This window comes from Oncorhynchus clarkii, chromosome 3 (genome assembly GCF_045791955.1).
Source record: "Oncorhynchus clarkii lewisi isolate Uvic-CL-2024 chromosome 3, UVic_Ocla_1.0, whole genome shotgun sequence".
NCBI classification, from domain to species: Eukaryota; Metazoa; Chordata; class Actinopteri; order Salmoniformes; family Salmonidae; genus Oncorhynchus; species Oncorhynchus clarkii.
In genome coordinates this window covers 19,556,919-19,584,873 of record NC_092149.1, presented here as the reverse complement: position 1 = coordinate 19,584,873, position 27,955 = coordinate 19,556,919, and the positions used below count along the sequence as shown (strand labels likewise).

General features: G+C 41.7%; 1 protein-coding gene across 1 annotated transcript; it reads right to left on the bottom strand.

The window, feature by feature from the left end:
* Positions 1–191: 191 nt before the first annotated feature.
* Positions 192–24,443, bottom strand: LOC139390409 (intercellular adhesion molecule 2-like). The gene is made up of 12 exons (XM_071137531.1): positions 24,284–24,443; positions 22,372–22,417; positions 18,251–18,337; positions 7,808–8,080; positions 7,395–7,721; positions 6,621–6,695; positions 2,926–2,976; positions 2,361–2,417; positions 1,880–1,909; positions 1,657–1,731; positions 1,475–1,520; positions 192–798 (listed from the first exon to the last, which is right to left on the bottom strand). Exons 1-12 carry the CDS (start codon positions 24,293–24,295, stop codon positions 774–776), a joined length of 1,104 nt encoding a protein of 367 aa, XP_070993632.1. The 5' UTR covers positions 24,296–24,443; the 3' UTR covers positions 192–773.
* Positions 24,444–27,955: the final 3,512 nt, after the last annotated feature.

Below are 27,955 nucleotides of genomic sequence, written 5' to 3'. Positions count from 1 at the left end.
TATCGTTTTTGAGTCAATTTTCCCTTTAAAGGTAGAACAGGGAAGCTTCTCAGACACCTATGTCAGTATTGTCCTTGTGGCATGTAGTATCGGCTATTCCCTACCCGGAACCAGAGGGACGGTTCGGTTAGATGAGGCTGTCAGAGGCATGATGGACCTCCATAATATCTGTGGAAATGAGACCATGAACAGGACATGTATGTGATTTATTAGAGAAAATATAATTCAAGTTGGTGACAAATCTACAGATAAAATCTACACAATGATCTGTGAAAAGCTAGGCATGAAATTGCTGTCTCTGGGATATGAGAAAAAAAAGGATCAGTACCTCTTCCAGTGCTCTTGGGGGCGCCTCTGAGCTACGTAACACCTACAGTATGTATTCTGTAACATTTTGTAAGCATTTCAAAATATACATAGAAACATGAGTGCCAAAGTATAATAAAACTTGCATTTAAAACTACAGGTAAGTCTTTAGAAGAGTGAGGGAGGGGTAATTTCATAATGTTGAGTGAGTCACTTGCAGTCTGTGGGAAAGGCACATGAAACACATATCACGTTCTCATCTCTGAAATGACAGACGCAGAGTTTTGTCCAACAACCTTTTCACACACACATAATGTGCACTGTCCCTGTAAAAATAAAATAAACTCAAACTCAAACATACACACGCACATGGTCGATAATATGTTGTATCAGTGTTGTTTCTCCATGTCCCTCTGATGAACTCTTCTGGTGTCTTGAGGCCACTCAGTAACACGTTTGTCCCCTCACTACTCTCTGGACACTTGGTACGACCTGGGAAAAAAACACACATGAAGACAATTAATGAAATGTCCATTTACAGTATCCAGGGTCAATTCATCTAAGGTCAGATGATCAAATTTTAAAAAAAAAACATTGATTATTCTAACATCAATTCATCAAACAATGCAAAAAAATGTTTTTACAGAACTGTACATGGCTGACAAACCAATCGATTACAGCCAAACAATGCTTTAAGCCATTTGTCAACAATATGATCTAAGTCAGCAGTCCATTTAGTGATTATGACTGATGTCAAGACTGACTTTAGATACTTCCTCTATGCAGTGATTTATCCATGTTCACAGTACTGTATCTACATGAACTCATTTAGGCACACAGATACTCACTCATGGTATAGATAGAATACAGTAGCATTCAATACCAACACAGAATGATATCCCTAAACATTGCAACCCAGCTGGTCCACTTGGCTTTTTACGTTGTCCCTTTATAGTCAGTTACTTCACTGGAACACCTCCATTACAAATACTGGTGCATGATTGGGCCTGTGTTCCACAATGAGGTCACAGCCACAAAAGCGTTGCCACAGTTGTGTCAGTTGCAGTATGTGAAGCTGAAGGTGACGTGTGTGTGTGTGGTTGGGTGTATACTGTATGTGTGCGTGAGTGCGTGTCACATTGATATGTGGCTAAAGAGGACTACTCACTTCCCTGTGCCCACATGACACCTAGGCATCGGGCATACTTTACCACCTGTGTGATAGAGAATGAGAGAGAGAGGAAGACAATAAGAGGGATAGAAAGAGCTGTTTTTATGATAACAGTACAGTATTAACAGTGTGAATACGACAAAGAAAAGAGACACGGAGGGTAAATGTTTTCTACTCACAGCTAATGACCATAATACCCAGGATGAAGAGTGCTGCAGCCATAGACAGACCAACAACACGGAGGAAGTAGTAGTCTGAGCACAGACACAGTGACACATAGATGAGTCTATTACCATGTGATTGTAACCCATGTTTGAAAGCATTGTGGTATTGATAAGTGGATTTTAGCTGCTTGGTTAATCATTGTATTTGTTAACTTTGGAAAAAATCTGATTCTCTTACCATAATTGAATGGTTCATCCCACTTTGCGTCTGTGATCAAAGAAAAATACAATATCACTTAGTTTTTTTTAAAGACAGTACTTGCATTGTGTGTTTTTAGAGCATAATAGGTGTAGCCTATATTCCTGCAACAAAGAAAGAGGTGGGAACAACAACACAATGAGATGACAACAGAGCGGTCTGGTCCAGTTGATGTGTTGTTGAAGCCACATCTCAACCCTTACGTAAGCCTGCGCAGCGCAGAGGGACACACTCGGAGACTTCTTATCTCTTACATCAGCCACAATGAAGCATTAATCTGAGGACAAGTTAGAGACAGCGAGCTGAGGTGCTCTGTTTCTGTTTCACAACTCCTCCAAGGGTTTTGTTTGGGAGATGGGGAATTGTGATACTGTCAAATTTGCTGTGAGATAGCAATAACAAAACTCAGAAAACCCCACCAGATTTAAGGCAAAGGTAGGCTAGGAAATGCCTTTGTTACCCCAGGCAACAGGAGAAACGACGGCGGTATTCTCAGAGGTGGTTGGAGATGGTGTCACTATGGACAGAGAGAGAGAGCGAGAGATAAAACAAAATGAACATTTTCTCCGTCAGCATTTTGAGTCCTTATCTCTGTCATATGGACCTGTACATAATAACATCTCATTAAATTCCAAGTGCATTCCTTTTATGTTCCACTCCCTTTTTTTATAGAATTTCTGCATATTTAAATGGCACGACTCTCATAGGAAATCGGGTCAGTCTAATTACACTTTTTAAAGCGTATCAGTGGTGTCCCTGTCAGGTGCTGTAAAATCCACTGTCTGTCTATCTTAACGAGAAAGGGGAATGTAACATTTGCTAATTACAGAGCTAATTCGATTTTAAATTGCATGCACCCTTGACGTGAAAGACAGAACTGGTTATGGGATTTTCTTGATAGCAAAGCATCCATTCACTATAGCTCTGTTGCAGTGTGTTTCAGGGACTACCAATAGGAGTGTTTATTTTTCAGGGAACAGGTCATTCTTAAATGTCAAGGAGGGAATAAGAGGTTTGTTGTTTACCTGTGGTGGTTAAGGACTTAGCCGTGGGTGTTGTTGACTTGTTTGTGTGAGCTGAGGAGAAAAGCAGAGAGGATGACTTGGTCTGTGGCAAGGCCACACAATTTGAACTAGAAATGTAATTTTATATGAAATAAAATTGTGTGACTTGCTTCAGCTCTTTAAAATGATTTGTGTGGTAGTTGAAGAAGTTTGGAAGGTTTTCATTAAGTGAAGCAGTGAAATACAGTCAAAGTTAAATATATTAAAATATCAGGTCTAATTACTTTGATCGACTGCTATATCAATCCTATTACTGGAGTGTGGGGTGTCATGTAAAAATGCCCACAGCGTGACATAGCTCACATTCAATGATTATTGTGAGCACATTTTAACACTTGTGATTGGCTGTGATTGTGACATCACAGCATGAAAAAGCTCACAGCTTGAGAATTCTCACTGGTCAATTGGATATCTGTGTTTTGTAGGTAGATAACGTCAGTGCCTGATTGAAATTGACACTAAAGTAATGACCACTTTTTAAACATATTATTGTTTGTTTTGCGCTTCTGTCTGGGCTGACTAGTTAGCTCGCATCAGGTAACTTTAGCAAATGGGTGGAATGGCGAGAGTTAGCTGTTTATGTGTTGGCATAGCGAGTGCTGCATTGCCTTTTTTCTGGAGCAATTTTGATTGGTAGAAATTCTGATTTCAGATTTATACAGCAGAGAAATAGGCAAATATTTCATAGCCTCTACGGTTTTGTCTAAGTTGTTGGGAAAGTAGCTGACTTGTGTCAAAAGCTACATTGTTTACAGTGCATAGAAGGTTGGAAGTCCTGGGAATTTTCAACAATGGGAGCTTTAGAATGTTGAAAAAAATCTCATGACAGTGGATAAAGTTGTTTTAGGAGGACAAAAAGTAAAATAGTTTAAAAAGTAAACGTTTTATCAAAAGGTTTTATGAAAGAAACTTAATCCAGATGGAATGGCATTGTCGTGCCCTGACCGGGGTTCTCTATGGTGTTTTAGGTCAGGGCGTGACTAGGGGGTTTTCTAGGTTTTATTTTCTATGTTGGTGTGGCCGGAGCCTTCCTCTGCGCCGGTGCTCATTCCAGGCACGGCGTCCAGTCCCCCTCCATGGCCGGAGCCTTCCTCTGAGCTGGTGCTCAGTCCAGGCATGGTGACCAGTCCTGCTCCATGGCCGGAGCCTTCCTCTGTGCCGGTGCCCAGTCCAGGCACGGTGTCAAGTCCCGCTCCATGGCCGGAGCCTTCCTCTGCTCCGGTGCCCAGTCCGGGCACGGCGTTCAGCCTGGCTTCATGGCCGGATCCGCAGTCTGAGCAGGTGCTACGTCCCGCACCGGAGCCGCCACCGATGCTAGTTGCCCACCCTAACCCTCCCCATCTAGGTTCAGGTGTTTTAGGTCGGGGCGTGACTAGGGGGTTTTCTAGGTTTTATTTTCTATGTTGGTGTGAGTATGGTTCCCAATTGGAGGCAGCTGATGATCGTTGCCTCTAATTGGGGATCATACTGTGGTCCTTTTCCCACCTGCGTTGTGGGATATAGTTTTGTCTTGTGCTATGTGCACTACGAACTACACGTTAGTTTATTTATTTGTTGTTTGAAGTTTCACCTCAATAAATATGTGGAACTCTACTCACGCTGCGCTTTGGTCCACTCATTTAAACGATGGACGTGACAGGCATTTCTATTTTAAACTATGTAAGAGCAGTGGTTTTCCAGATAACTACAACAAGTCAGAAATAAGTGATACATCCTTTAAATTGTGGTATTTAAATGTTTTCCTTAAGTAACTACATTCAGACTACTACACTTTTAGTCATAAGGAATTAGGAAAGTTGTAGCCTATTATTTAGCATCTAGTGGAAGAAGTTTGTGTTAGTGTTGATAAATTGAGGCTGGTATAGTAGAAGCAGTGACTGTTTTATAAATAGCTATAGTAGCCTTTAGTGTAGTAAGTGGCCCAGAAGTAGTAGTAGCAGTACATTGTAGTAATAATTCTGAATGTTTTAGGTAGGTAGGCCATGGGTTAGCTATAGTAAGTGGGGTCACTATTGTAGTTTAGTAAATGAGTGTGGGAGGTTGTTATAGTGGGTTGGGGTGAGCTGTATGGCATAATCAGTCTTATGTGCTCCCTCAGTGCTATAATCTGATTGGTAGATAGTATGTGGAAAGGTATAGTAATAGTCCCTCAGCCCATTAAAAGGTCAATTCAGTCCACCAACACCAAAAGGAAACAAAAAGACTTTCAGTAAACAGTCAAATTAAGAGGTTTTGATGACCAACATGTCACACCCTCTACATTTGTGTCCTACTTGCTGGGAAAATGGTCAACATTTCAGTTGTTTGTAAAAGTTGAGAAGAAAAGTAGTTGATTTGATTACTAAAACAGTTGTATCGTTTGATTGGTAGAAGATATTTCTGTTCTGATATCAGCTTTAAATAGGATAGAAGTAGACTAAGATTTCATACCCTCTACGTTTTTGTCTAGCTTGTTGAGAAAGTGGTCAAAGTAGCCGATTTGTGTCAAAATCACATTGTTCACAGTGAGTAGAACGTTAGAAGTCACAGTTTCAGAATGTGAGTTTTTAAAGAGTCACTGCCTTTAAAAAATCCCCTTGAAAATGGCCTGGGTGGTGTCAATATGAGTCAGAAACAGTTAAAGGGTGTAAATAGGATAATTTTGGTCATGATGTCCGTCTCGTCCACAACGGAGTTTGGAACATCTGTGCGTCACAATGGGTAAATGAAAGTTGTGTTTTGAGTTGATTTCCTTTTGCCCACCAACAGGCTGAGCAGCTGCGGTGATTGCTCTCTATTCAATGTATTAGACAGTGAGACACATCTGCCCAGCAGCTCTGACTTTGTTTACATAAGACATGTCGCACATTTTTTTACTTGAGAAATACTGCACCAAACACCTTAATTAGATGTAAAACTGAGCAACTAAAACATCCTCTGCAAAGACTTAAAAGTTATTTCATATTTCTTGAGTTATCTTAGATTTATTCTGGGGATTTTAAAGAAGGGAAACAGGCTTCTGCATCTATAGTGTCTCATGGGGGACAAAAATCATTAAACAAATGCAGAATCAGTCAGGAAACACACCGCTAAGACTGAAATATGTTTTTTTCTAATGAGAAAAACACGTGCCAATCGACGTGTTCAGTGGCTCTTTAACAATGGGAGCTTTAGAATGTAGAAGAAAGTGGGTAAGGTTTATTAGAAGCTTAATAGGTTAAAAAGTATAAATGGTTTCAATCACACTGGTCCTGACCGGCCTGCATGTTTTAAAGGTTGAATTTCTATCTTAAACGGTGTAAGAGGAGTAGTGTTCCAAATAATAAGTACGATTTCTTCTGTCGCAAGTTCCATTAATGAAATAGTCCGAAATAAGTTATACATTATTTAAAGGGTGACTTCTTTCGCAAGTCACAGTAATTCCTCAAATTGATTGCAGCTACTGAACCAAAGCCAGTTAGGAGGGGGACAAAGTAATTACAAACATTGGTGCTCTAGCTGCCATGGTTTACGGACATTGATTTCCATTCATCCTGCTGGTGAAAAAGATTTAAAAGCAGGTCCTATTAAGAGTGAAGTTCTTGAGATTAACGTTGAGTTGTGGCAGGTGGAAAGATACAGAGAAATATGAAGTAGCCCCATGTGACATCGTCTAGAAATGAGAAAGAGGACTGTACCAGTTCTGGCTGGAGAGGGAGTCACTTCCACAAGTCGATTGGGGTGTGTGGTGGTAGGGCTCTGAGCAAGGGACACTGTTGACAGAAAACAAATGTCATTTCAAGCATTACACAAACAAAGCAGTTGGGTGAAACCTAAACAACACATTACAAGACAGTCGGAAGCACAAAACATGGCTTCCAAATAACTACAAGTTAGAAATAAGTGGTACATCCTCTAAATTGAGGCATTTAAATGTTAAATGCGTAGTAGTGAAACACAGTCAAAAGTGCATATTTCATCATAAATAACTACAGTCAGACTACTACACTTTTAGTCATAAGGAATTAGAAGTTGTAGGCTGTTATTTTGCATCTAGTGGAAGAAGTTTAGAAGTTTGTAGTGTTGATAAATTGAGACTGGTACAGTAGAGGCAGTGACTGTTTTATAAATAACTATAGTAACCTTTAGTGGGAGACTAGGTAGTAGTGAGTAACCCAGAAGTAGTAGTAGCAGTACATTGTAGTAGTAATTCTGAATGTTTTAGGTATGTAGGCCATGGGTTAGCTATAGTGAGTGGGGTCACTATTGTAGTTCGGTTAGTGAGTGTGGGAGTTGTTATAGTGGGTTAGTTTAGTGGGTTGGGGTGAGCTGTGTGGCATAATCAGTCTTATGTGCTCCCCCAGTGCTATGATCTGATTGGTAGAAGATAGTATGTGGAATAGAATAGTCCCTCAGCCCGTTAACAAGTCCCTTTAGCCGCCCAACCCCCAAAAGGAAACAAAAAGACTTACAGTAAACAGTAACATTAAGAGGTTTTGATGACAAGGCAGAAGGTTTTGGTCCCTCTGGTCCCAGGTCCAGCTCTGCCTCACATCTGTACTCTACTTCACCCTCATATCTCTTGTGGGTGATGGTGATAGTGGAGGACATATTCACTAGTTCCTTTGTGGAGTCATTAAACGTTTGAGTCTCTATAGTTTCATTCCCTTTGTACCACCTCACAACCAGGTTCTGTAGAGGAGCGATGTTCTGGATGTCGCACTGCAGCTGGTACTCCTTCCCCTCCATCATTGGACCCGAGTTGCTCAGAGGAGAGATAGACACGCTGTCTGGAGTCTCTAGAGACAAAAGAGTTACACATAGTGAAATATAATTGCTTTTACTGACAAAACTCCCAAATATAAGAAAAAGAAAAACAACTTACTGTAGAGAATGACAGGGAGAAGCTCAGTACACTGACTTCCATTTTGTGACTTGATGTAGCATTTAGGTTCTATTGTCCAGTCCATGAGTCTTTTCACAGTCCAGGTGACAAAGTTTACATTTCCATGCAAACCTGTATCTCCGTACGTGGCCTCCCACCTCATCCCCTCGGGGTCTGTGGATGATGTGCAGTTGACTGAGACTGATTCTCCATATCTCACTACTACTCTGGGAGGGTTGAGCTCAACAGGACAGGAGGCATGTGTAGGTGCACCTACAGTTCAGAGCATGACAGGGACCATAATCATATCATTTACTTTCTCAAGCAAACTTAGCTTAAACAAAAAATATATCCCAAGTATAGGCCTAGAATGCAGAACAAATAAAAAATAGGTTGCATTAATAATGGCCTTTTTCAGAAGGCAGTTTCTAATCAGTAACCTTAAAGCTGCAAAATGCAACCTTTTGGGCGACCTGACCAAATTAACATGGATATGTGAGTTATACAATGGAAAGAAAAAGTATGTGAACCCTTTGGAATTACCGGGATTTCTGCATAAATTGGTCATAAAATTTGATCTGATCTTCATCTAAGTCACAACAATAGACAAACACAGTGCGCTTAAACTAATAACACACAAATTATTGTATTTTTCTTGTCTATATTGAATATATCATTTAAACATTCACAGTGTAGGTTGGAAAAAGTATGCGAACCACTCGGCTAATGACTTCTCCAAAAGCTAATTGGAGTCAGGAGACAGCTAAAATGGAGTCCAATCAATGAGACGAGATTGGAGATGTTTGTTAGAGTTGCCCTGCCCTATAAAAAAATCTAAAAATGTTGGTTTGCTATTCAGTAGAAGCATTGCCTGATGTGAACCATGCCTCGAACAAAAGAGATCTCAGAAGACCTAGGATTAAGAATTGTTGACTTGCATAAAGCTGGAAAGGGTTACAAAAGTATCTCTAAAAGCCTTGATGTTCATCAGTCCACGGTAATACAAATTGTCTATAAATGGAGACAGTTCAACTGTTGCTACTCTCCTTAGAAGTGTTCGTCCTGCAAAGATGACTGCAAGAGCACAGTGCAGAATGGTCAATGAGGCTAAGAAGAATCCTAGAGTGTCAGCTAAAGACTTACAGAAATCTCTGGAACATGCTAACATCTCTGTTGACAAGACTATGATACGTAAAACACTAAACAATAATGGTGTTCATGGGAGGACACCTCAGAAGAAGACACTGCTGTCCAAGAAAAACATTGCTGCACGTCTGAAGTTCGCAAAAGAGCACCTGGATGTTCAACAGCGCTGCTGGCAAAATATTCTGTGGACAGATTCATCTAAAATGGAGTTGTTTGGAAGGAACACACAGCACTCTGCCTGGAGAATAAAAGGCACAGGACACCAACATCAAAACCTCATCTAAACTGTAAAACATGGTGGAGGGAGTATCATGGCTTAGGGCTGCTTGCTGCCTCAGGGCATGGACAGCTTGCCATCATGGACGGAAAAATTAATTACCAAGTTTATCAAGACATTTTGCAGGAGAATGTAAGGCTATCTGTCTGCCAATTGAAGCTCAAAATAAGTTGGGTGATGCAACAGAACAACAACCAAAAACACAGAAGTAAATCACAACAGAATGGCTTTGACAGAAGAAAATACGACTTCTGGAATGACCCAGTCAGTCCTGACCTCAACCCAATTGAGATGCTGTGGCATGACCTCAAGAGAGCGGTTCACACCAGACACCCCAAGAATATTGCTTAACTGAAACAGTTTTGTAATGAGGAATGGTCCAAAATTCCTCCTGGCCGTTGTGCAGGTCTGATCCACAACTACAGAACACATTTGGTTGAGGTTATTGCTGCCAAAGGAGGGACAACCAGTTATTAAATCCAGGGGTTCACATACTTTTCCCATCCTCCACTGTGAATGTTTACACAGTGTGTTCAACAAAGCCATAAAAACATACAATTTTTGTGTGTTATTAGTTTAAGCAGACTGTTTGTTTATTGTTGTGACTTAGATGAAGATCAGATCAAATGTTATGACCAATCTCTGTATAAATCCAGGTAATTCCAAAGGGTTCACATACTTTTTATTTCCACTGTTGATATGTCATTCTTCATTGAAAGCAGGTCTAAGAAGTGATAGATCAGTTCTGTGTGAACTATTTCTATGGTTCCGGTTATCAAGTTCAGTTTTTGCTTTCAGTTTTGTACACCAGCTTCAAACAGCTGACAATACAACATTTATGGCTGTGGAACATATATTTCACATCGGTTTAGATGGTAAAATAATTCTCTACACTATACAGTGCATTCAGGACATATTCATTCCTTTGACTTTTTCCTCATTTTGTTACGTTACAGCCTTATTCTAAAGTGGATTTAACTGTTTTTCACCCTCGTCAATCCACACACAATACCCCATAATGACAAAGTAAAAACAGTTTTTCTAAATGTTTGCAAATTTATGAAAATATACAACTGAAATATCACATTTACATAAGTATTCAGACCCTTTTTTCAGTACTTTGTAGACGCACTTTGGCCGCGATTACAGCATAGAGTCTTCTTGGGTATGACACTATAAGCTTGGCACACATGTATTTGGGGAGTTTCTCCCATTCTTCTCTACAGATCCTCTCAAGCTCTGTCAGGTTGGATGGGGAGCGTTGCTGCACAGCTATTTTCAGGTCTCTCCCGATATATTCAATCGGGTTCAAGACCAGGTTCTGGCTGGGCCACTGAAAGGCATTCACAGACTTGTCCCGAAGCCACTCCTGTGTTATCTTGGCTTTGTGGTTAGGGTCGTTGTCCTGTTGGAAGGACCTTCGCCACAGTCTGAGGTCCTGAGCATTCTGGAGCAAGTTTTCATCAAGGATCTCTCTGTACTTTGCTCCGTTCATCTTTGTTTCGATCCTTACTAGTCTACCAGTCCCAGCTAATGAAAAACATCCCCACAGCATGATGCTGCCACCACCATGCTTCACCGTAGGGATGGTGCCATGTTTCCTCCAGACGTGATGCTTGGCATTCAGGCCAAAGAGTTCAATCTTGTTTTCATCAGACCAGAGGATCTTATTGCTCATGGTCTGAGAGCCTTTCCGTGCCTTTTGGCAAACTCCAAGCAGGCTGTCATGTGCTTTTTACTGAGGATTGGCTTCCGTCTGGCCACTCTACCATAAAGGCCTGATTGGTGTAGTGCTGCAGAGATGGTTGTCCTTTTGGAATGTTCTCCCATCTCCACAGAGGAACGCTAGAGCTCTGTCAGAGTGACCATCGGGTTCTTGGCCCCATTATGTCCAATCAATTGAATTTACCACAGATGGACTCCAATCAAGTTGTAGAAACATCTCATGGATGATCAATGGAAACAGGATGCACCTGAGCTCAATTTTGAGTCTCATAGCAAATGGCCTGAATACTTATGTAATAAGGTATTTCTGTTTTTTATCTTTCATAAATTTGCTAACATTTCTATGCACCTGTTTTTGCTTTGTCATTATGTGGTATTGTGTGTAGATTGCTGAGTATTTTTTGTTTTAAAATAAGGCTGTAATGTAACAAAATGTGGAAAAAGTCCAGATGTGTGAATAATTTCCGAAGGCACTGTACGCGTCGACTATTAGAATATAAACACATACAGTAGCCTACTTTTTTTTTTTTTTTTACAATTAACTGAATTACTTACCAGAGGAGAAGGACGGGAAAACCAAGACTAAGAGATATTTGTGTAAACTGTTCAGAATTGTCTTCTGTGGGTGTTCTGTGGGTGTCACTGAGTAGGCTGATACCCCATTTCATGAGTGCACAATCCCTAGGCTAGACTGTACAGTGCAATATGAATGTTCAATACACACAATTAGCTGACTGGATAGGTGACTTGTCAAATAAACAAATGTTTGTATTTTGTAAAATTTACAACAACATTCCAACCTTTGTTTTGCCTTATTTAGTCCAAATATGGCATGAATCCAGTATTTGTATCTGTTTGCATCAGTTTCAATGCAACTTTTATTTTGAAGGTGAACTGACGATTCTACTATTGTGGTCAATTGTTTTTGTGGCTCAGTTCACATAGGTGCTTCAGTACGTGGGGTCGCTATTGTAGTTTGGTTAGTGTCAGTGGGGTTTCTTATAATGGGTTAGTTTACTGAGTTTGGGTGAGCTGTGTGGCATAATCAGTCTTATTTGCCCCCGCAGTGCTATGATTTGATTGGTAAAATATATTTGTTCTGATTTCAGACTTGAAAAACAGAGAACTAGAAGATTTCATACGCTCTACGTTTTTGTCCAAGTTGTTGGAAAAGCGGGCAAAAATGCAGTTCTTCTGAAAAGTTGGGAGAAAGTTGGCAATGTTGTTACTAAAACAGCTATATTGTTTGACTGGTAGAATATATTCTATTCTGATTCAACATTTGAATAGCAGAGAAGTAGACTAAGATTTCATACGCTCTACGTTTTTGTTTAACTTGGGAAAGTGGTCAAAATGGCAGTTCTTCAAAAGGTTGAGAGGAAAAGTACTTGATGCTCTTACCAAAACATCTAAATTGTTTGATTGGTAGAATATATTTCTGTTCTGATATCAGATTTGAATTGAAGAAAAGTAGACTAATTTGTCATACCATCTTCGTTTGTGTCTTATTTGCTGGGAAAGTGGTCAAAATAGCAGTACTTTCAAAAGGTTGAGAGGAAAAGTGCTTGATGCTCTTACTAAAACAGCTATATTGTTTGATTGTTAGAAGATATTTCTGTTCTGATATCAGATTTGAATTGCAGAAAAGTAGACGGATATCAAATCAAATCAATTAAAATTTTATTGGTCACATACACATGGTTAGCAGATGTTAATGCGAGTGTAGCGAAACGCTTGTGCTTCTAGTTCCGACCATGCAGTAACATCTAACAGGTAATCTAACAATTTCACAACAAGGAATGATTAAGAATATGTACATATATATATATATGAATGAGCGTTTGCCGAACGGCATAGGCTAGATTCAGTAGATGGTATAGAGTACAGTATATACACATGAGATGAGTAATGTAGGGTATGTACACATTATATAAAGTGGCATTGTATAAAGTGACTAGTGATACATTTATTACATACCATTTTTTATTTTTAAAGTGGCTAGAGATTTGAGTCAGTATGTTGGCAGCAGCCACTCAATGTCAGTGATGGCTGTTTACAGTCTGATGGCCTTGAGATAGAAGCTGTTTTTCAGTCTCTCGGTCCCAGCTTTGATGCACCTGTACTGGCCTTGCCTTCTGGATGATAGCAGGGTGAACAGGCAGTGGCTCAGGTGGTTGTTGTCCTTGATAATCTTTTTGGCCTTCCTGTGACATCGGGTGGTGTAGGTGTCCTGGAGGGCAGGTAGTTTGCCCCCGGTGATGCGTTGTGCAGACCTCACTACCCTCTGGAGAGCCTAACGGTTGTGGGCGGAGCAGTTGCCGTACCAGGTGGTGATACAGCCCGACAGAATGCTCTCGAGTGCATCTGTAAAAGTTTGAGTGTTGAAGAGGCGCTGTTGCGACTTCTTCACCACGCTGTCTGTGTGGGTGGACGATTTCAGTTTGTCCGTGATGTGTACGCCGAGGAACTTAAAACTTTCCACCTTCTCCACTACTGTCCCGTCGACGTGGATAGGGGGTGCTCCCTCTGCTGTTTCCTGAAGTCCACAATCATCTCCTTTGTTTTGTTGATGTTGAGTGTGAGGTTATTTTCATGACACCACACTCCAAGTGCCCTCACCTCCTCCCTGTAGGCCGTCTCATTGTTGTTGGTAATCAAGCCTACCACTGTAGTGTCGTCTGCAAATTTGATGATTGAGTTGGAGGCGTGCATGGCCACGCAATCATTGTTGAACAGGGAGTACAGGAGAGGGGAGAGAACGCACCCTTTTGGGGCCCCGGTGTTGAGGATCAGCGGGGTGGAGATGTTGTTTCCTACTCTCACCACCTGGGGGCGTCCCATCAGAAAGTCCAGGACCCAGTTGCATAGGGCGGGGTCGAGACCCAGGGCATCAAGCTTAATGATGAGCTTGGAGGGTACTATGGTGTTAAATGCTGAGCTGTAGTCGATGAACAGCATTCTTACATAGGTATTCCTCTTGTCCAGATGGGTTAGGGCAGTGTGCAGTGTGATTGCGTCGTCTGTGGACCTATTGGGGCGGTAAGCAAATTGGAGTGGGCCTAGGGTGTCAGGTAGGGTGACAGTCGTTTAGCTCAGTTACCTTAGCTTTCTTGGGAACAGGAACGATGGGGGCCTTCTTGAAGCATGTGGGAACAGCAGACTGGGATAGGGATTGATTGAATATGTCCATAAACACACCAGCCAGCTGGTCTGCGCATGCTCTGAGGACACAGCTAGGGATGCCGTCTGGGCCTGCAGCCTTGCGATGGTTAACACGTTTAAATGTTTTACTCACGTTGGCTGCGGTGGAGGAGAGAACGCAGATTTTGGTAGCGGGCCATGTCGGTGAAACTGTATTGTCCTCAAAGCGAGCAAAGAATTTGTTTAGTTTGTCAGGGAGCAAGACATTGGGGTCCGCGACGGGGCTGGTTTTCATTTTGTAGTCCGTGATTGACTGTAGTCCCTGCCACATACCTCTCGTGTCTGAGCCGTTAAATTGTGACTCTACTTTGTCTCTATGCTGACGCTTAGCTTGTTTGATTGCCTTAAGGAGGGAAAAGCTACACTGTTGATATTTGGTCATGTTTCCGGTCGCCTTGCCCTGATTAAAAGCAGTGGTTCGCGCTTTCAGTTTTGCGCGAATACTGACATCAATCCACGGTTTCTGGTTGGGGAAGGTTTTAATATTCTCCGTGGGTACAACATCCGATGTGATTGCTAATAAACTCGCTCACCGAATCAACGTATACATCAATGTTGTTGTTCAAAGCTATCCGGAACATATCCCAGTCCACGTGATCGAAGCAATCTTAAAGCGTGGAATCAGATTGGTCAGACCAGCGTTGGACAGACCTGAGTATGAGCGTTGTTATGATCACACCACAACTCGTTAATCATAAGGGATACACCCCGCCCTTCTTCTTACCAGAGAGATGTTTGTTTCTGTTGGCGCGATGTGTGAAGAAACCAGGTGGCTGTACCGACTCTGATAACGTAGTGAGCCACGTTTCTGTGAAACAGAGAATGTTACAATCTCTGATGTCTCTCTGGAAGGCAACTCTTGCTCGGATTTCGTCTACCTTGTTGTCAAGAGACTGGACATTGGCAAGTAGTATACTTGGGAGTGGTGGTTGATGTGCCTGTCTACGGAGCCTGGCCAGAAGACCGCTCCGTCTGCCCCTTCTGCGGCGCAGTTGTTTTGGGTCGCCTGCTGGGATCCGATCCATTGTCCTGGGTGGTGGACCAAACAGAGGATCCGCTTCGGGAAAGTCGTATTCCTGGTCATAATGTTGGTAAGTTGACGCTGCTCTAATATCCAATAGTTCCTCCCGGCTGTATGTAATAAGACTTAAGATTTCCCGGGGTAACAGTGTAAGAAATAATACATAAAAAAAACAAAATACTGCATAGTTTCCTAAGAATGCGGAGCGAGGAGGCAATCTCTGTTGGCGCCGGAAGTCAATACAGTGGGGAGAACAAGTATTTGATACACTGCTGATTTTGCAGGTTTTCCTACTTACAAAGCATGTAGGTTTTATCATATGTACACGTCAACTGTGAGAGACAGAATCTAAAACAAAAATCCAGAAAATCACATTGTATGATTTTTAAGTAATTAATTTGCATTTTATTGCATGACATAAGTATTTGATACATCAGAAAAGCAGAACTTAATATTTGGTACAGAAACCTTTGTTTGCAATTACCGAGATCATACGTTTCCTGTAGTTCTTGACCAGGTTAGCACACACTGCAGCAGGGATTTTGGCCCACTCCTCCATACAGACCTTCTCCAGATCCTTCAGGTTTCGGGGCTGTCGCTGGGCAATACGGACTTTCAGCTCCCTCCAAAGATTTTCTATTGGGTTCAGGTCTGGAGACTGGCTAGGCCACTCCAGGACCTTGAGATGCTTCTTACGGAGCCACTCCTTAGTTGCCCTGGCTGTGTGTTTCGGGTCATTGTCATGCTGGAAGACCCAGCCACGACCCATCTTCAATTCTCTTACTGAGGGAAGGAGGTTGTTGGCCAAGATCTCGTGATACATGGCCCCATCCATCCTCCCCTCAATACGGTGCAGTCGTCATGTCCCCTTTGCAGAAAAGCATCCCCAAAGAATCATGTTTCCACCTCCATGCTTCACGGTTGGGATGGTATTCTTGGGGTTGTACTCATCCTTCTTTTTCCTCCAAACATGTTGAGTGGAGTTTAGACCAAAATGCTCTATTTTTGTCTCATCAGATCACATGACCTTCTCCCATTCCTCCTCTGGATCATCCAGATGGTCATTGGCAAACTTCAGACGGGCCTGGACATGCGCTGGCTTGAGCAGGGGGACCTTGCGTGCGCTGCAGTATTTTAATCCATGACGGCGTAGTGTGTTACTAATAGTTTTCTTTGAGACTGTGGTGCCAGCTCTCTTCAGGTCATTGACCAGGTAGTTCTGGGCTGATCCCTCACCTTCCTCATGATCATTGATGCCCCACGAGGTGAGATCTTGCATGTAGCCCCAGACCGAAGGTGATTGACCGTAATCTTGAACTTCTTCCATTTTCTAATAATTGCACCAACAGTTGTTGCCTTCTCACCAAGCTGCTTGCCTATTGTCCTGTAGCTCATCCCAGCCTTGTGCAGGTCTACAATTTGATCCCTGATGTCCTTACACAGCTCTCTGGTCTTGGCCATTGGGGAGAGGTTGGAGTTTGTTTGATTGAGTGTGTGGAGAGGTGTCTTTTATACAGGTAACGAGTTCAAACCTGTGCAGTCAATTCGGGTAATGAGTGGAGAACAGGAGGGCTTCTTAAAGAAAAACTAACAGGTCTGTGAAAGCCAGAATTCTTACTGGTTGGTAGGTGATCTAATACTTATGTCATGCAATAAAATGCAAATTAATCACTTAAAAATCATACAATGTGATTTTCTGGATTTTTGTTTAGATTCCGTTTATCACAGTTGAAGTTTACCTATGATAAAAAAAAATCCAGACCTCTACATGCTTTGTAAGTAGGAAAACCTACAAAATTGGCAGTGTATCAAATACTTGTTCTCCCCACTGTATGTCATACCATCTATGTTTGTGTCATATTTGCTGGGAAAGTGGTCAAAATGTCAGTTGATTGTAAGAGTTGAGAGGAAAAGTAAGTTGATTTGATAACTAAAACAGCTATATAGTTTGATTGTTAGAAGATATTTTAAGATTTCATACCCTCTACGTTTTTGTCCAGCTTGTTGGGAAAGTGGTCAAAGTAGCTGATTTGTTTACAATGAATAGAATGTTGAAAGTCAGCTTCAGAAGGGGAGATTTTAAAGTCACTGCCTTTAAAAATAGGATAAATAGGATCATTTTGGTCATGAAGTTAGTCTCGTCTATGACAGAGTTTGAAACCTCCGTGCATCACAACGGGTAAATGAAAGGTGGGTTTTGAGTTGATTTCCTTTTGCCCACCAACAGGCTGAGCAGCTGCGGTGATTGCTCTCTATTCAATGTATTAGACAGTGAGACACATCTGCCCAGCAGCTCTGACTTTGTTTACTTAAGACATGTCGCAATTTTTTTTACTTGGGAAATACTCCACCAAACACCTTAGTTAGATGTAAAACTGCGGAACTAAAACATCCTCGGCAAAAAAGTAGTTATCTTAAATTCAATCAATAGGCTTCCGCGTCAGTAGTGTCTCATGGGGGGGGAAAATCATTAACCAAACGCGGAATCAGTGAGGAACACACTGCCAAGACTGAAATATCGTTTTTCAAATGAGCAACACAAATACACGTGCCAATCGACGTGTTCAGTGGCTCTTTAACAATGGGAGCTTTAGAATGTAGAAGAAAGTGGGTAAGGTTTATTAGAAGCTTAATAGGTTAAAAAGTATAAATGGTTTCAATCACACTGGTCCTGACCGGCCTGCATGTTTTAAAGGTTGAATTTCTATCTTAAACGGTGTAAGAGGAGTAGTGTTCCAAATAATAAGTACGATTTCTTCTGTCGCAAGTTCCATTAATGAAATAGTCCGAAATAAGTTATACATTATTTAAAGGGTGACTTCTTTCGCAAGTCACAGTAATTCCTCAAATTGATTACAGCTACTGAACCAAAGCCAGTTAGGAGGGGGACAAAGTAATTACAAACATTGGTGCTCTAGCTGCCATGGTTTACGGACATTGATTTCCATTCATCCTGCTGGTGAAAAAGATTTAAAAGAAGGTCCTATTAAGAGTGAAGTTCTTGAGTTAAGCTACAGAGAAATATGAAGTAGCCCCATGTGACATCATCTAGAAAAGACAAAGGGGACTGTACCAGTTCTGGCTGGAGAGGGAGCTGCAGTAACATTCGCCACCAGAGTCATTTTGGGGTGTGTGGTGGTAGGGCTCTGAGCAAGGGACCCTGTTGACAGAAAACAAATGACTTTTCAAGCATTACACAAACAAAGCAGTTGGGTGAAACCTAAACACCACATTACAAGACAGTCGGAAGCACAAAACATGGCTACTGCTGAAATTATTCTCCACAACAATTGAGCAACGTATTCCTAGTAGCAGCCAGGGCTGAGAATGTGTTTACACACAGCCAGTGGGAGGGACAAAGGGAGGGAGTTACTCAGCTAGCAACAAATGTTCCCACAACTTTAGAGAACATTCCCTTAAGAGTGACATAAGACCATTAAGTAATGTTTTCATAGGACTGTTCTAGTCATGTGGAAGGAATGTTTCCAAGAGACCATTCCCTTAATATCAAATAGAACTTACCCAGAACGGGGTTACCATGTTCTCAGAATTTAAAATATCAACGTTCTAGACACGTTTCTTGGTAACGTTGCAAGAACATTCATGTGTCCAATTTTCTATGTTTTGAGAATTTTCCATCAACGTCCCACCAAACATACACAGAACATGGTTGCATGTTCTCAGAACATAATATATTAATGTTCTAGGCACGTTTCAATTGAACGTTGCTGGAACATTTCTGTGTATCTGTTGTCAGGATGTCGCCTGATGGTCCCTAAGAAGTGTCCGCCCCCCCCCCCCAAAAGTGTAATTACACATCATGCCTTGTTACTGTTGCCGAGCCAATCAAGGCCCTGAATGGTGAACCACTGATAGCTCTTTGTCTGCTGTGAACGTTAGGGATACTCGCATACACAGTGCTTAGTGTTTTTAACGTACACGTTTTGCACACTTTAAAATAGATGATTACATTGTGAATGTGCATTTACACAATAATTATTCACCTGGGATTTGAATTTTTTGGGGGCGCCAGGGTAGCCTAGTGGTTAGAGAGTTGGACTAGTAACCGGAAGGTTGCAAGTTCAAATCCCTGAGCTGACAAGGTACAAATCTGTCGTTCTGCCCCTGAACAGGCAGTTAACCCACTGTTGCTAGGCCGTCATTGAAAATAAGAATTTGTTCTTAACTGACTTGCCTGGTTAAATAAAGGGAAAAAATAAAAATTGAATTTCTTAGTTCACTGTATTGTGATCTCAGTGATTTGATTGACTTATTTCAGTATTTTAAGAGCTTTATATATAGTTTTCTAATGTTGTTGGGGCATGTTAAGCTGTTTTAATGATACTCCTGAATTACTATGATCAATGAAATAGTTTTTTTTCTTGAGTGTACTTTTAACATAGCTGAGATTTACTACAAAGTGCACTATTGCTTACACCTATCGAGTTGTTTCATCTACATAAGTGCCAAAGGAGGAGGGGTTAGTGTTTCTTCTGGACAGGGCCTAACTATACTGGACTAATAAGCACATTCCCTAGAGCAGAGACGGGTAACGTGTAGGCCCGCGGATCAATTTAAAAGTAAATGATAGGAACTCGGTTGGGGTCTCAACTTACTATTGAGAGTTAAAATAGTAGAATACACAAGGTGCAATTTCGAAATTTTGTTGTGCATCAGCAGTTTTTCTCTCGTTATGTCAGTCACTGACAGTCACTCAATTAGCCTATGTCAGCATATATTTTTTTTATTGGTAAGTCTACCGGCCAGCTATCTAAACTTGTAGTAATCATTGTTGAATTACTGACCGTAAGTATGTGGACACCTGCTTGTCGAATATCTTATTCCAAAATCATGGGCATTAATATGGAGTTGGTCCCCCCTTTGCTGCTATACCAGCCTTCCCTCTTATGGGAAGGCATTCCACTAGATGTTGGAATATTGCTGAGGGGACTTGCTTCCATTCAGTCAGAGTATTAATGAGGTTGGGCACTGATGTTGGGCGATTAGACCTGGCTCGGCGTTCAAATTCATCCCTAAGGTGTTCGATGGAGTTGAGGCCAGGGCTTTGTGCGGGCCAGTCAGGTTCTCCCATACCGCCTTCCCCAAACTGTTGCCACAAAGTTGCAAGCACAGAATCTAGAATCTAGAATGTCAATGCATGCTGTAGCATTAGGATTTCCCTTCAGTGGAACTAAGGGGCCTAGCCCGAACCATGAAAGATAGACCATTATTTCTCATCCACCAAACTTTACAGTTGGCACTATAAATTGGACCAGGTTGTGTTTTCCTGGCATCCCCCAAACCCAGATTCGTCTGTCGGACAGTCAGATGATAAAGCGTAATTCATCACCCAAACGAAAGTGTTTCCACTTATCCAGATGGAGGCGAGCTTTACACCACTCCAGCGGACTGCTTGGTGCTGTGCATGGTGATCTTAGGCTTGTGTGCGGCTGCTTAAAGGAACATTAAGGGTAACATTACGTTCTCTCTCCCTAGAATTGTTAGCTGGGTCGATAGAGTGCTGTGAATGTATTCAAAGTCTGTGATAATACTAGTCTTGTGAGTGGGCAGTGCAGCATGGTTATGAAGGGGCTGCTCTGACCAACACAAAGGTAGATTGTACTGGCCCTGAGAGACGTGAGAAGCAGGCCTTTGTACACACTCTACTCCCTATCAATACCTTCCAATTAACCACTCCATGATGAATCACTACAAGCCCGCTATGGGCCCACTGGGTTCCCACAAGCAAATGTGATTAGAACTGAATCAATTTCCTAACAGGAAAATCAGTTCTGTTGCTGAATCCCTATGAGGTCATTTTAGATATTTACAGTGTGGTTCAGAGGAGGAGAGATGTCACTGAAAAAACAGATACATTCGTTGGAATGACTCAGGACTGTTTGGACCCTAGGGGTCTGTGGAGGTACAGCAGGTGAGCCGCAAAAATATATGTAAAAAATGTATATATTTTTATGAATGTCTCTAGCAACAACATACTAAACAAATGTTGTGCTACATACCTACAGTAGAAAAGAATTTTTAAATTATGACTGTTTTTCTCAACTCCTAATATTGAGCTAATTACACTCATTGGAGTATCTGACATAGGCTTTGAAAAAGCCTCCCGAGACTACCAGTCGTGGCAAATGATGTTAGCTGCTGGCAAGCTTTTTTGACTTGGTCATACATTTTTTCCAACACATTGCTAACCTTTAACCAGCTTAGCGGCTGCTATTTTAACCAACATGTATGTGGAGTCCAGATGTGGACTGGCACATCTATTGTATAACTATCAAATAAAGTCCCAATCAAATCAAATCTAATTGTATTAGTCACATGCGCCGAATACAACAGGTGTAGACCTTACAATGAAAGGCTTACATACAAGCCCCTAACCAACAATACAGTTTAACAAAATCTTAATAAGAATAAGAAATAAAAGTAACAAGTAATTAAAGAGCATCAGTAAAATAACAATAGCGAGACTATATACAGGGGGTATCGGTACAGAGTCAATTTGCGCGGTTAGTCGAGGTAATCACAATTATCTTCATACATTCATTTTAGGAGAATGAATACATAGAGAGGGTGAAGTTAGTAATCATTTTACGAGCAGAATGACACAGTTTGGAGGAGAAGCTTCATTTCCAAAAGTTCAACGTGGTCAAAATCATTTGTTTTTGAGACAGGGGTGTCACCAAAGCTGTGTTGTATTCATTAGGTATGTCATAGCTCATTTTGAAAGATGCATTATGACGCAATAAAAGCTCAAAACATTTTTCAGCAAAAATGACAACTGTGGCTATTTGCATTACATAGTTACCCAAATGTCTATAATCATCGCAGCCCTAGTTTGGAGTTACCTTTCTAACTAATAGGCTATGTTCGAGTTTACACTTTTTCCAGTTATAATGTGTGGAGGTCAAAATAATGAAAACCTATCTACCAAATCTATTCATTTTGAAATGTTGATTACTTGTCCTTGTCATTAACATGTTCTGCTAACGCATGTGGGGTCACCGGTTTGCCTGGACGGAGGTCCCTGGGCAAGGAAAGGTTGAAGACCCTGTTTTAGTTTGAGGTGAGAAAGGGAGAGAGTGTGTATACAGTATGTTTACATGAGAACAGTGTGTTTGACCGTGGGTGCATGCATATGTGTGAGAAATAAATACATCGTTATTTTTCATGGCTTACCTGGTAGTGTGAGAAACAGAGATACTGCCATCCAGCTCAGCTGAATCTGAAAGATGTGAGAGAGATGTGAGTGAGAGATTGATTGTGGTACAGAGTCTCAGCAGGGTCTGTAATTAATACAGCATTAAGCTGACTACTACTTCAGCTGGAAATCTGCAAGATAAGCAAAGGCCCTTAAGCAGCACAGGTGACACTGCAATGAATACAGATCACTTAGAGGCAGCCACACAGGCACATCTGCTATACCCACAATAGATTACAACAGACACATGACAACTACACATCTATCAACCTTCATTAACGCCCTGCTTGTTTGTGTGCTCCCGCTGCACGTAAACACACTCACACTCTGCCCATTATAGGGCTGAGTAACAGGTTTCAGAACCAGCTCCTATCGTTACAGTAGCTGTAATGGTTTTCTAATGGTACTCTACACAACGAGACAGACACTAAGCGCTACTGTGTGGAACAAGGGATGCGTTCATGTAGGCCCGTGACTAATATCAGTATAAAGAGGAAGTAGCCGTGTTACTGGTTTTATGTCAGGTACTGAGGCTACATGTCTTTTGAAACACAGGAAATTGTACACATAGCGGTTGTTTCTACCACTTCCCTCCCCCACACCTATGTGCAGTCAAGAACATTTTTCACGCAATGAAGATGGCTGACAATCTCAAACGAAATGTATAATACGATATACAAACTAGATGAGAGCACTCTCATTTTCTAATCCATGGAATTATACTTATGCCCTGTTTACATTTTTCCAACTGAATGCCATGATCTCTGTATACTTACACATATCATCACCTAGCACACATCACATGGCCCTGATTTAGCTGAATTGGAAGGTTGAGGTCATGTGTTGAGATGAGATAGAGTCCATGGCTATAACGGGAATCCTCCCACATGCTCCTTAGTACATTGTGTTGCTACCGCTGCTCCCTCAGCCATCACACTGTAAATCATATCTCGGGACTCCTTAGTGTCGCCAATTAAAAATCTAGTTGCGGAATGAGGATCTGTCATAACAACAACACTTACAGCAATCAGGTGCTACTCAGAGCTTTCTCTGAGACACACAACTACTGTACAGGGTCATAATAGCTTTTTCTAATCACTCTTCGTCTGCACCATATGGTATTCGTACACAAAATAACACAGGCAAACAAGTAAACACATTCATTTTGAGGAGAATTGCAATCACACTGACAAACTTTTAGTTCTGAGAAAAAGCAGTAGTGTATACAGAAAATAACATCATCCGTAAACCAGCGAGGAACCCAATGATTATTTGTTCTAGAGGGATGGAGAGCAGAGAGTGAGGTGGATGAAGGCAAGGAAGGAGGGAGGAAGGGACAGCCAGAGGAGTGTTTTGGTGTTGTATCAGTACCTAGCTGAGATGCCTCCCCTGACTTATTCTGATGGCAGCATGTCCTGAGGGCAGGGGAAGCGGTGACAGGTAAGTGTCAGTGGGCATCATGAGGCTTGACAGCTCAGATTAGCGGGTCACGCCAGTCCTAATTTCACTCTGAAGCTTCTGAAGCATATGTCAAGGCAAGGGCCTGTTCTTCTGGGGCTGTCCCAGCCTCCCTTCCAGACTCTCTCTCACTCCACTAACCCCATGTCTGGCCGCCTCTCTCTCACTCACTCACTCACTCACTCACTCACTCACTCACTCACCATTGTCTGTGTTATCTTTCTGTGTATCTAGGCTGTTTGATCGTCCGTCTGTCAATCTCGAACATCCACCACACGTTCTCTCTCTCTCTCTCTCTCTCTCTCTCTCTCTCTCTCTCTCTCTGTCTGTCTCTCACTTCACATATCATACTCTCTCCCTCTCTCATGAGTGCCAATGTCCCTCCCTTCCTCCTCTCCTCTTTGAGTCCCAAATGAAAGTCATTCAGCTCACCTTCGTGTCCATCCTTGTCGCTTAGTTGTCACTTAGTTCCAGAGCTCGTTCCAGTGCAGCATCCACAGTCCCTTTTCTCTGTGTGTCAGTCAGGAACCATTAAGAACCGTTAGTCGACCACACCCTTCTGCTCATGACTTCCTCGTTCCATCCCTTGCTCACAGCACTTTTTTTTCTCTCACCCACTCTTTCTGTTTGCTGGCTCTCACACGTGGGCCTCCCCACTTTCTTTTTGTTCTCTGTCTTCCAGACTAGTCTCTCTCACTGTCAGTCTGCCTCAATCGTTTCTGTGTTAGTGGTTCTTGTCTGTCTGTCTGTCTGTCTGTCTGTCTGTCTGTCTGTCTGTCTGTCTGTCTGTCTGTCTGTCTGTCTGTCTGTCTGTCTGTCTGTCTGTCTGTCTGTCTGTCTGTCTGCCTGCCTGCCTGTCTGTCTGTCTGTCTGTCTGTCTGTCTGTCTGTCTTATACACTGACGGCTGGTGTTTGCGGCCTTTTGTTTGTCTGTCTGTCCCTCTTTTTCTCACTGTGTTTGTGTTTGCTTGTCTTTGTCTGCCTGCCTCTCTCCATGTCTGTGTTTCTGCATGTCTCTTTTTGAATGTCTCTCTCCATGTCTGTGTGTCTGCATGTCTATTTTTGAATGTCTCTATCCATGTCTGTGTGTCTGTATGTCTCTTTTTGAATGTCTCTCTCCATGTCTGTGTGTCTACATGTCTCTCTTTTTGAATCTCTCTCTCCCTGTCTGTGTGTCTGCATGTCTCTTTTTGAATGTCTCTCTCCATGTCTGTGTCTGCATGTCTCTTTTTTAACGTCTCTCTCCATGTCTGTGTGTCTGCATGTCTCTTTTTTAATGCCTCTCTCCATATCTGTGTGTCTACATGTCTCTTTTGAATGTCTCTCTCCATGTCTATGTGTCTACATGTCTCTCTTTTTGAATATCTCCCTGTCTGTGTGTCTGCATGTCTCTCTTTTTGAATCTCTCTCTCCCTGTCTGTGTGTCTACATGTCTCTCTTTTTTAATCTCTCTCTCCCTGTCTGTGTGTCTGCATGTCTCTTTTTTAATGTCTCTCTCCATGTCTGTATGTCTCTTTTTGAATGTCTCTTTCCATGTATGTGTGTCTACACGTCTCTTTTGAATGTCTCTCTCCATGTCTGTGTGTCTACATGTCTCTCTTTTTGAATCTCTCTCTCCCTGACTGTGTGTCTGCATGTCTCTTTTTGAATGTCTCTCCATGTCTGCGTCTGCATGTCTCTTTTTGAATGTCTCTCTCCATGTCTGTGTGTCTGCATGTCTCTTTTTTAACGTCTCTCTCCATGTCTGTGTGTCTGCATGTCTCTTTTTTAATGTCTCTCTCCATGTCTGTGTCTGCAAGTCTCTTTTTGAATGTCTCTCTCTATGTCTGTGTATGCATGTCTCTTTTTGAATGTCTCTCTCTATGTCTGTGTCTGCATGTCTCTTTTGAATGTCTCTCTCCATGTCTGTGTGTCTACATGTCTCTCTTTTTGAATGTCTCTCTCCATATCTGTGTGTCTGCATGTCTCTCTTTTTTAATGTCTCTCTCCATGTCTGTATGTCTCCTTTTGAATGTCTCTCCCTATGTCTGTGTGTCTGCATGTCTCTTTTTGAATGTCTCTCTCCATGTCTGTGTCTGCATGTCTCTTTTTGAATGTCTCTCTCCATATCTGTGTGTCTGCATGTCTCTCTTTTTGAATGTCTCTCTCCATGTCTGTGTCCACATGTCTCTCTTTTTGAATCCCTCTCTCCCTGTCTGTGTGTCTGCATGTCTCTTTTTGAATGTCTTTCTCCATGTCTGTGTGTCTGCATGTCTCTCTTTTTTAATGTCTCTCTCCATGTCTGTATGTCTCCTTTTGAATGTCTCTCCCTATGTCTGTGTGTCTGCATGTCTCTTTTTGAATGTCTCTCTCCATGTCTGTGTCTGCATGTCTCTTTTTGAATGTCTCTCTCCATATCTGTGTGTCTGCATGTCTCTCTTTTTGAATGTCTCTCTCCATGTCTGTGTCCACATGTCTCTCTTTTTGAATATCTCTCTCCCTGTCTGTGTGTCTACATGTCTCTTTTTGAATGTCTTTCTCCATGTCTGTGTGTCTGCATGTCTCTTTTTGAATGTCGCTCTCTGTGTCTGTGTGTCTGCATGTCTCTTTTTTTGAATGTCTCTCTCCATGTCCGTGTGTCTGCATGTCTCTTTTTGAATGTCTCTCTCCATGTCTGTATGTCTCCTTTTGAATGTCTCTCTCTATGTCTGTGTGTCTGCATGTCTCTTTTTGAATGTCTCTCTCCGTGTCTGTGTGTCTGCATGTCTCTTTTTGAATGTCTTTCTCCATGTCTGTGTGTCTGCATGTCTCTTTTTGAATGTCTCTCTCCATGTCTGTGTGTCTGTATGTCTCTTTTTGAATGTCTCTCTCCATGTCTGTGTGTCTGTATGTCTCTTTTTGAATGTCTTTCTCCATGTCTGTGTCCACATGTCTCTCTTTTTGAATGTCTTTCTCCATGTCTGTATGTCTCCTTTTGAATATCTCCCTGTCTGTGTGTCTGCATGTCTCTCTTTTTGAATGTCTTTCTCCATGTCTGTGTGTCTGCATGTCTCTTTTTGAATGTCTTTCTCCATGTCTGTGTGTCTGCATGTCTCTCTTTTTGAATGTCTTTCTCCATGTCTGTGTGTCTGCATGTCTCTTTTTGAATGTCTTTCTCCATGTCTGTGTGTCTGCATGTCTCTCTTTTTGAATGTCTTTCTCCCTGACTGTGTGTCTGCATGTCTCTCTTTTTGAATGTCTTTCTCCATGTCTGTGTGTCTGCATGTCTCTCTTTTTGAATGTCTTTCTCCCTGACTGTGTGTCTGCATGTCTCTTTTTGAATGTCTCTCTCCATGTCTGTGTTCCTGGATGTCTCTTTTTGAATGTCTCTCTCCATGTCTGTGTGTCTGCATGTCTCTTTTTTAATGTCTCTCTCCATGTCTGTGTGACTGTATGTCTCTTTTTGAATGTCTCTCTCCATGTCTGTGTGTCTGCATGTCTCTTTTTGAATGTCTTTCTCCATGTCTGTGTGTCTACATGTCTCTTTTTGAATGTCTTTCTCCATGTCTGTGTGTCTGCATGTCTCTCTTTTTACATCCACTTGTACCCAAAAAGTTTAAATAAAAAAAATACTTAATTTTCACAGTACTCATACATTTAAGCATCATCTAAGATTAGTGGGAAGGGAACTGTCCTTCACATATTCAATTAGTGCAGAACTTCCAGTAAGAAAGTGCATTGAAAAGCACAGTACTGTACTGAGAAACACAACAAGGAAATTAGCCCCACTGGGCACAGACGTTGTCAACTAACGTGAATTCAAAGTGAAATCAACAAATAAATATCACGATGTCATTGGATATAGGTTAAAAGTTATTTGAAAAAAATACTAAATACCCTTTTGTTTATGATAATTATTTTCAAATGCAATTAGTTTTCCATGTTGATTCAACATCATCACATTCATTTTTGTGGGTTGAAATTATGCAGAAACAGCATTGGTTCCATCAGTTATAGCCCAGTGGGGTGATGCTCTTGGAGAGTTGTCAGCACAGCCTCTCCAGCCACTACAATATTACACAACAGTGAGACACCAGTCCAGGCCGGTCACAATGGACAATGGGGCCAATTCAGGCCCTCAAACAG

Bases quoted from the DNA above. Each gene is read 5' to 3' on its own strand.
- LOC139390409 (XM_071137531.1), bottom strand. The intron at 7,722-7,807 runs GTAAGTTGTTTT...TTTTGTCTCTAG, and splicing joins TCTCCCTGTCATTCTCTACA to AGACTCCAGACAGCGTGTCT. The intron at 6,696-7,394 runs GTAAGTCTTTTT...TTCTGTCAACAG, and splicing joins TCTTAATGTTACTGTTTACT to TGTCCCTTGCTCAGAGCCCT.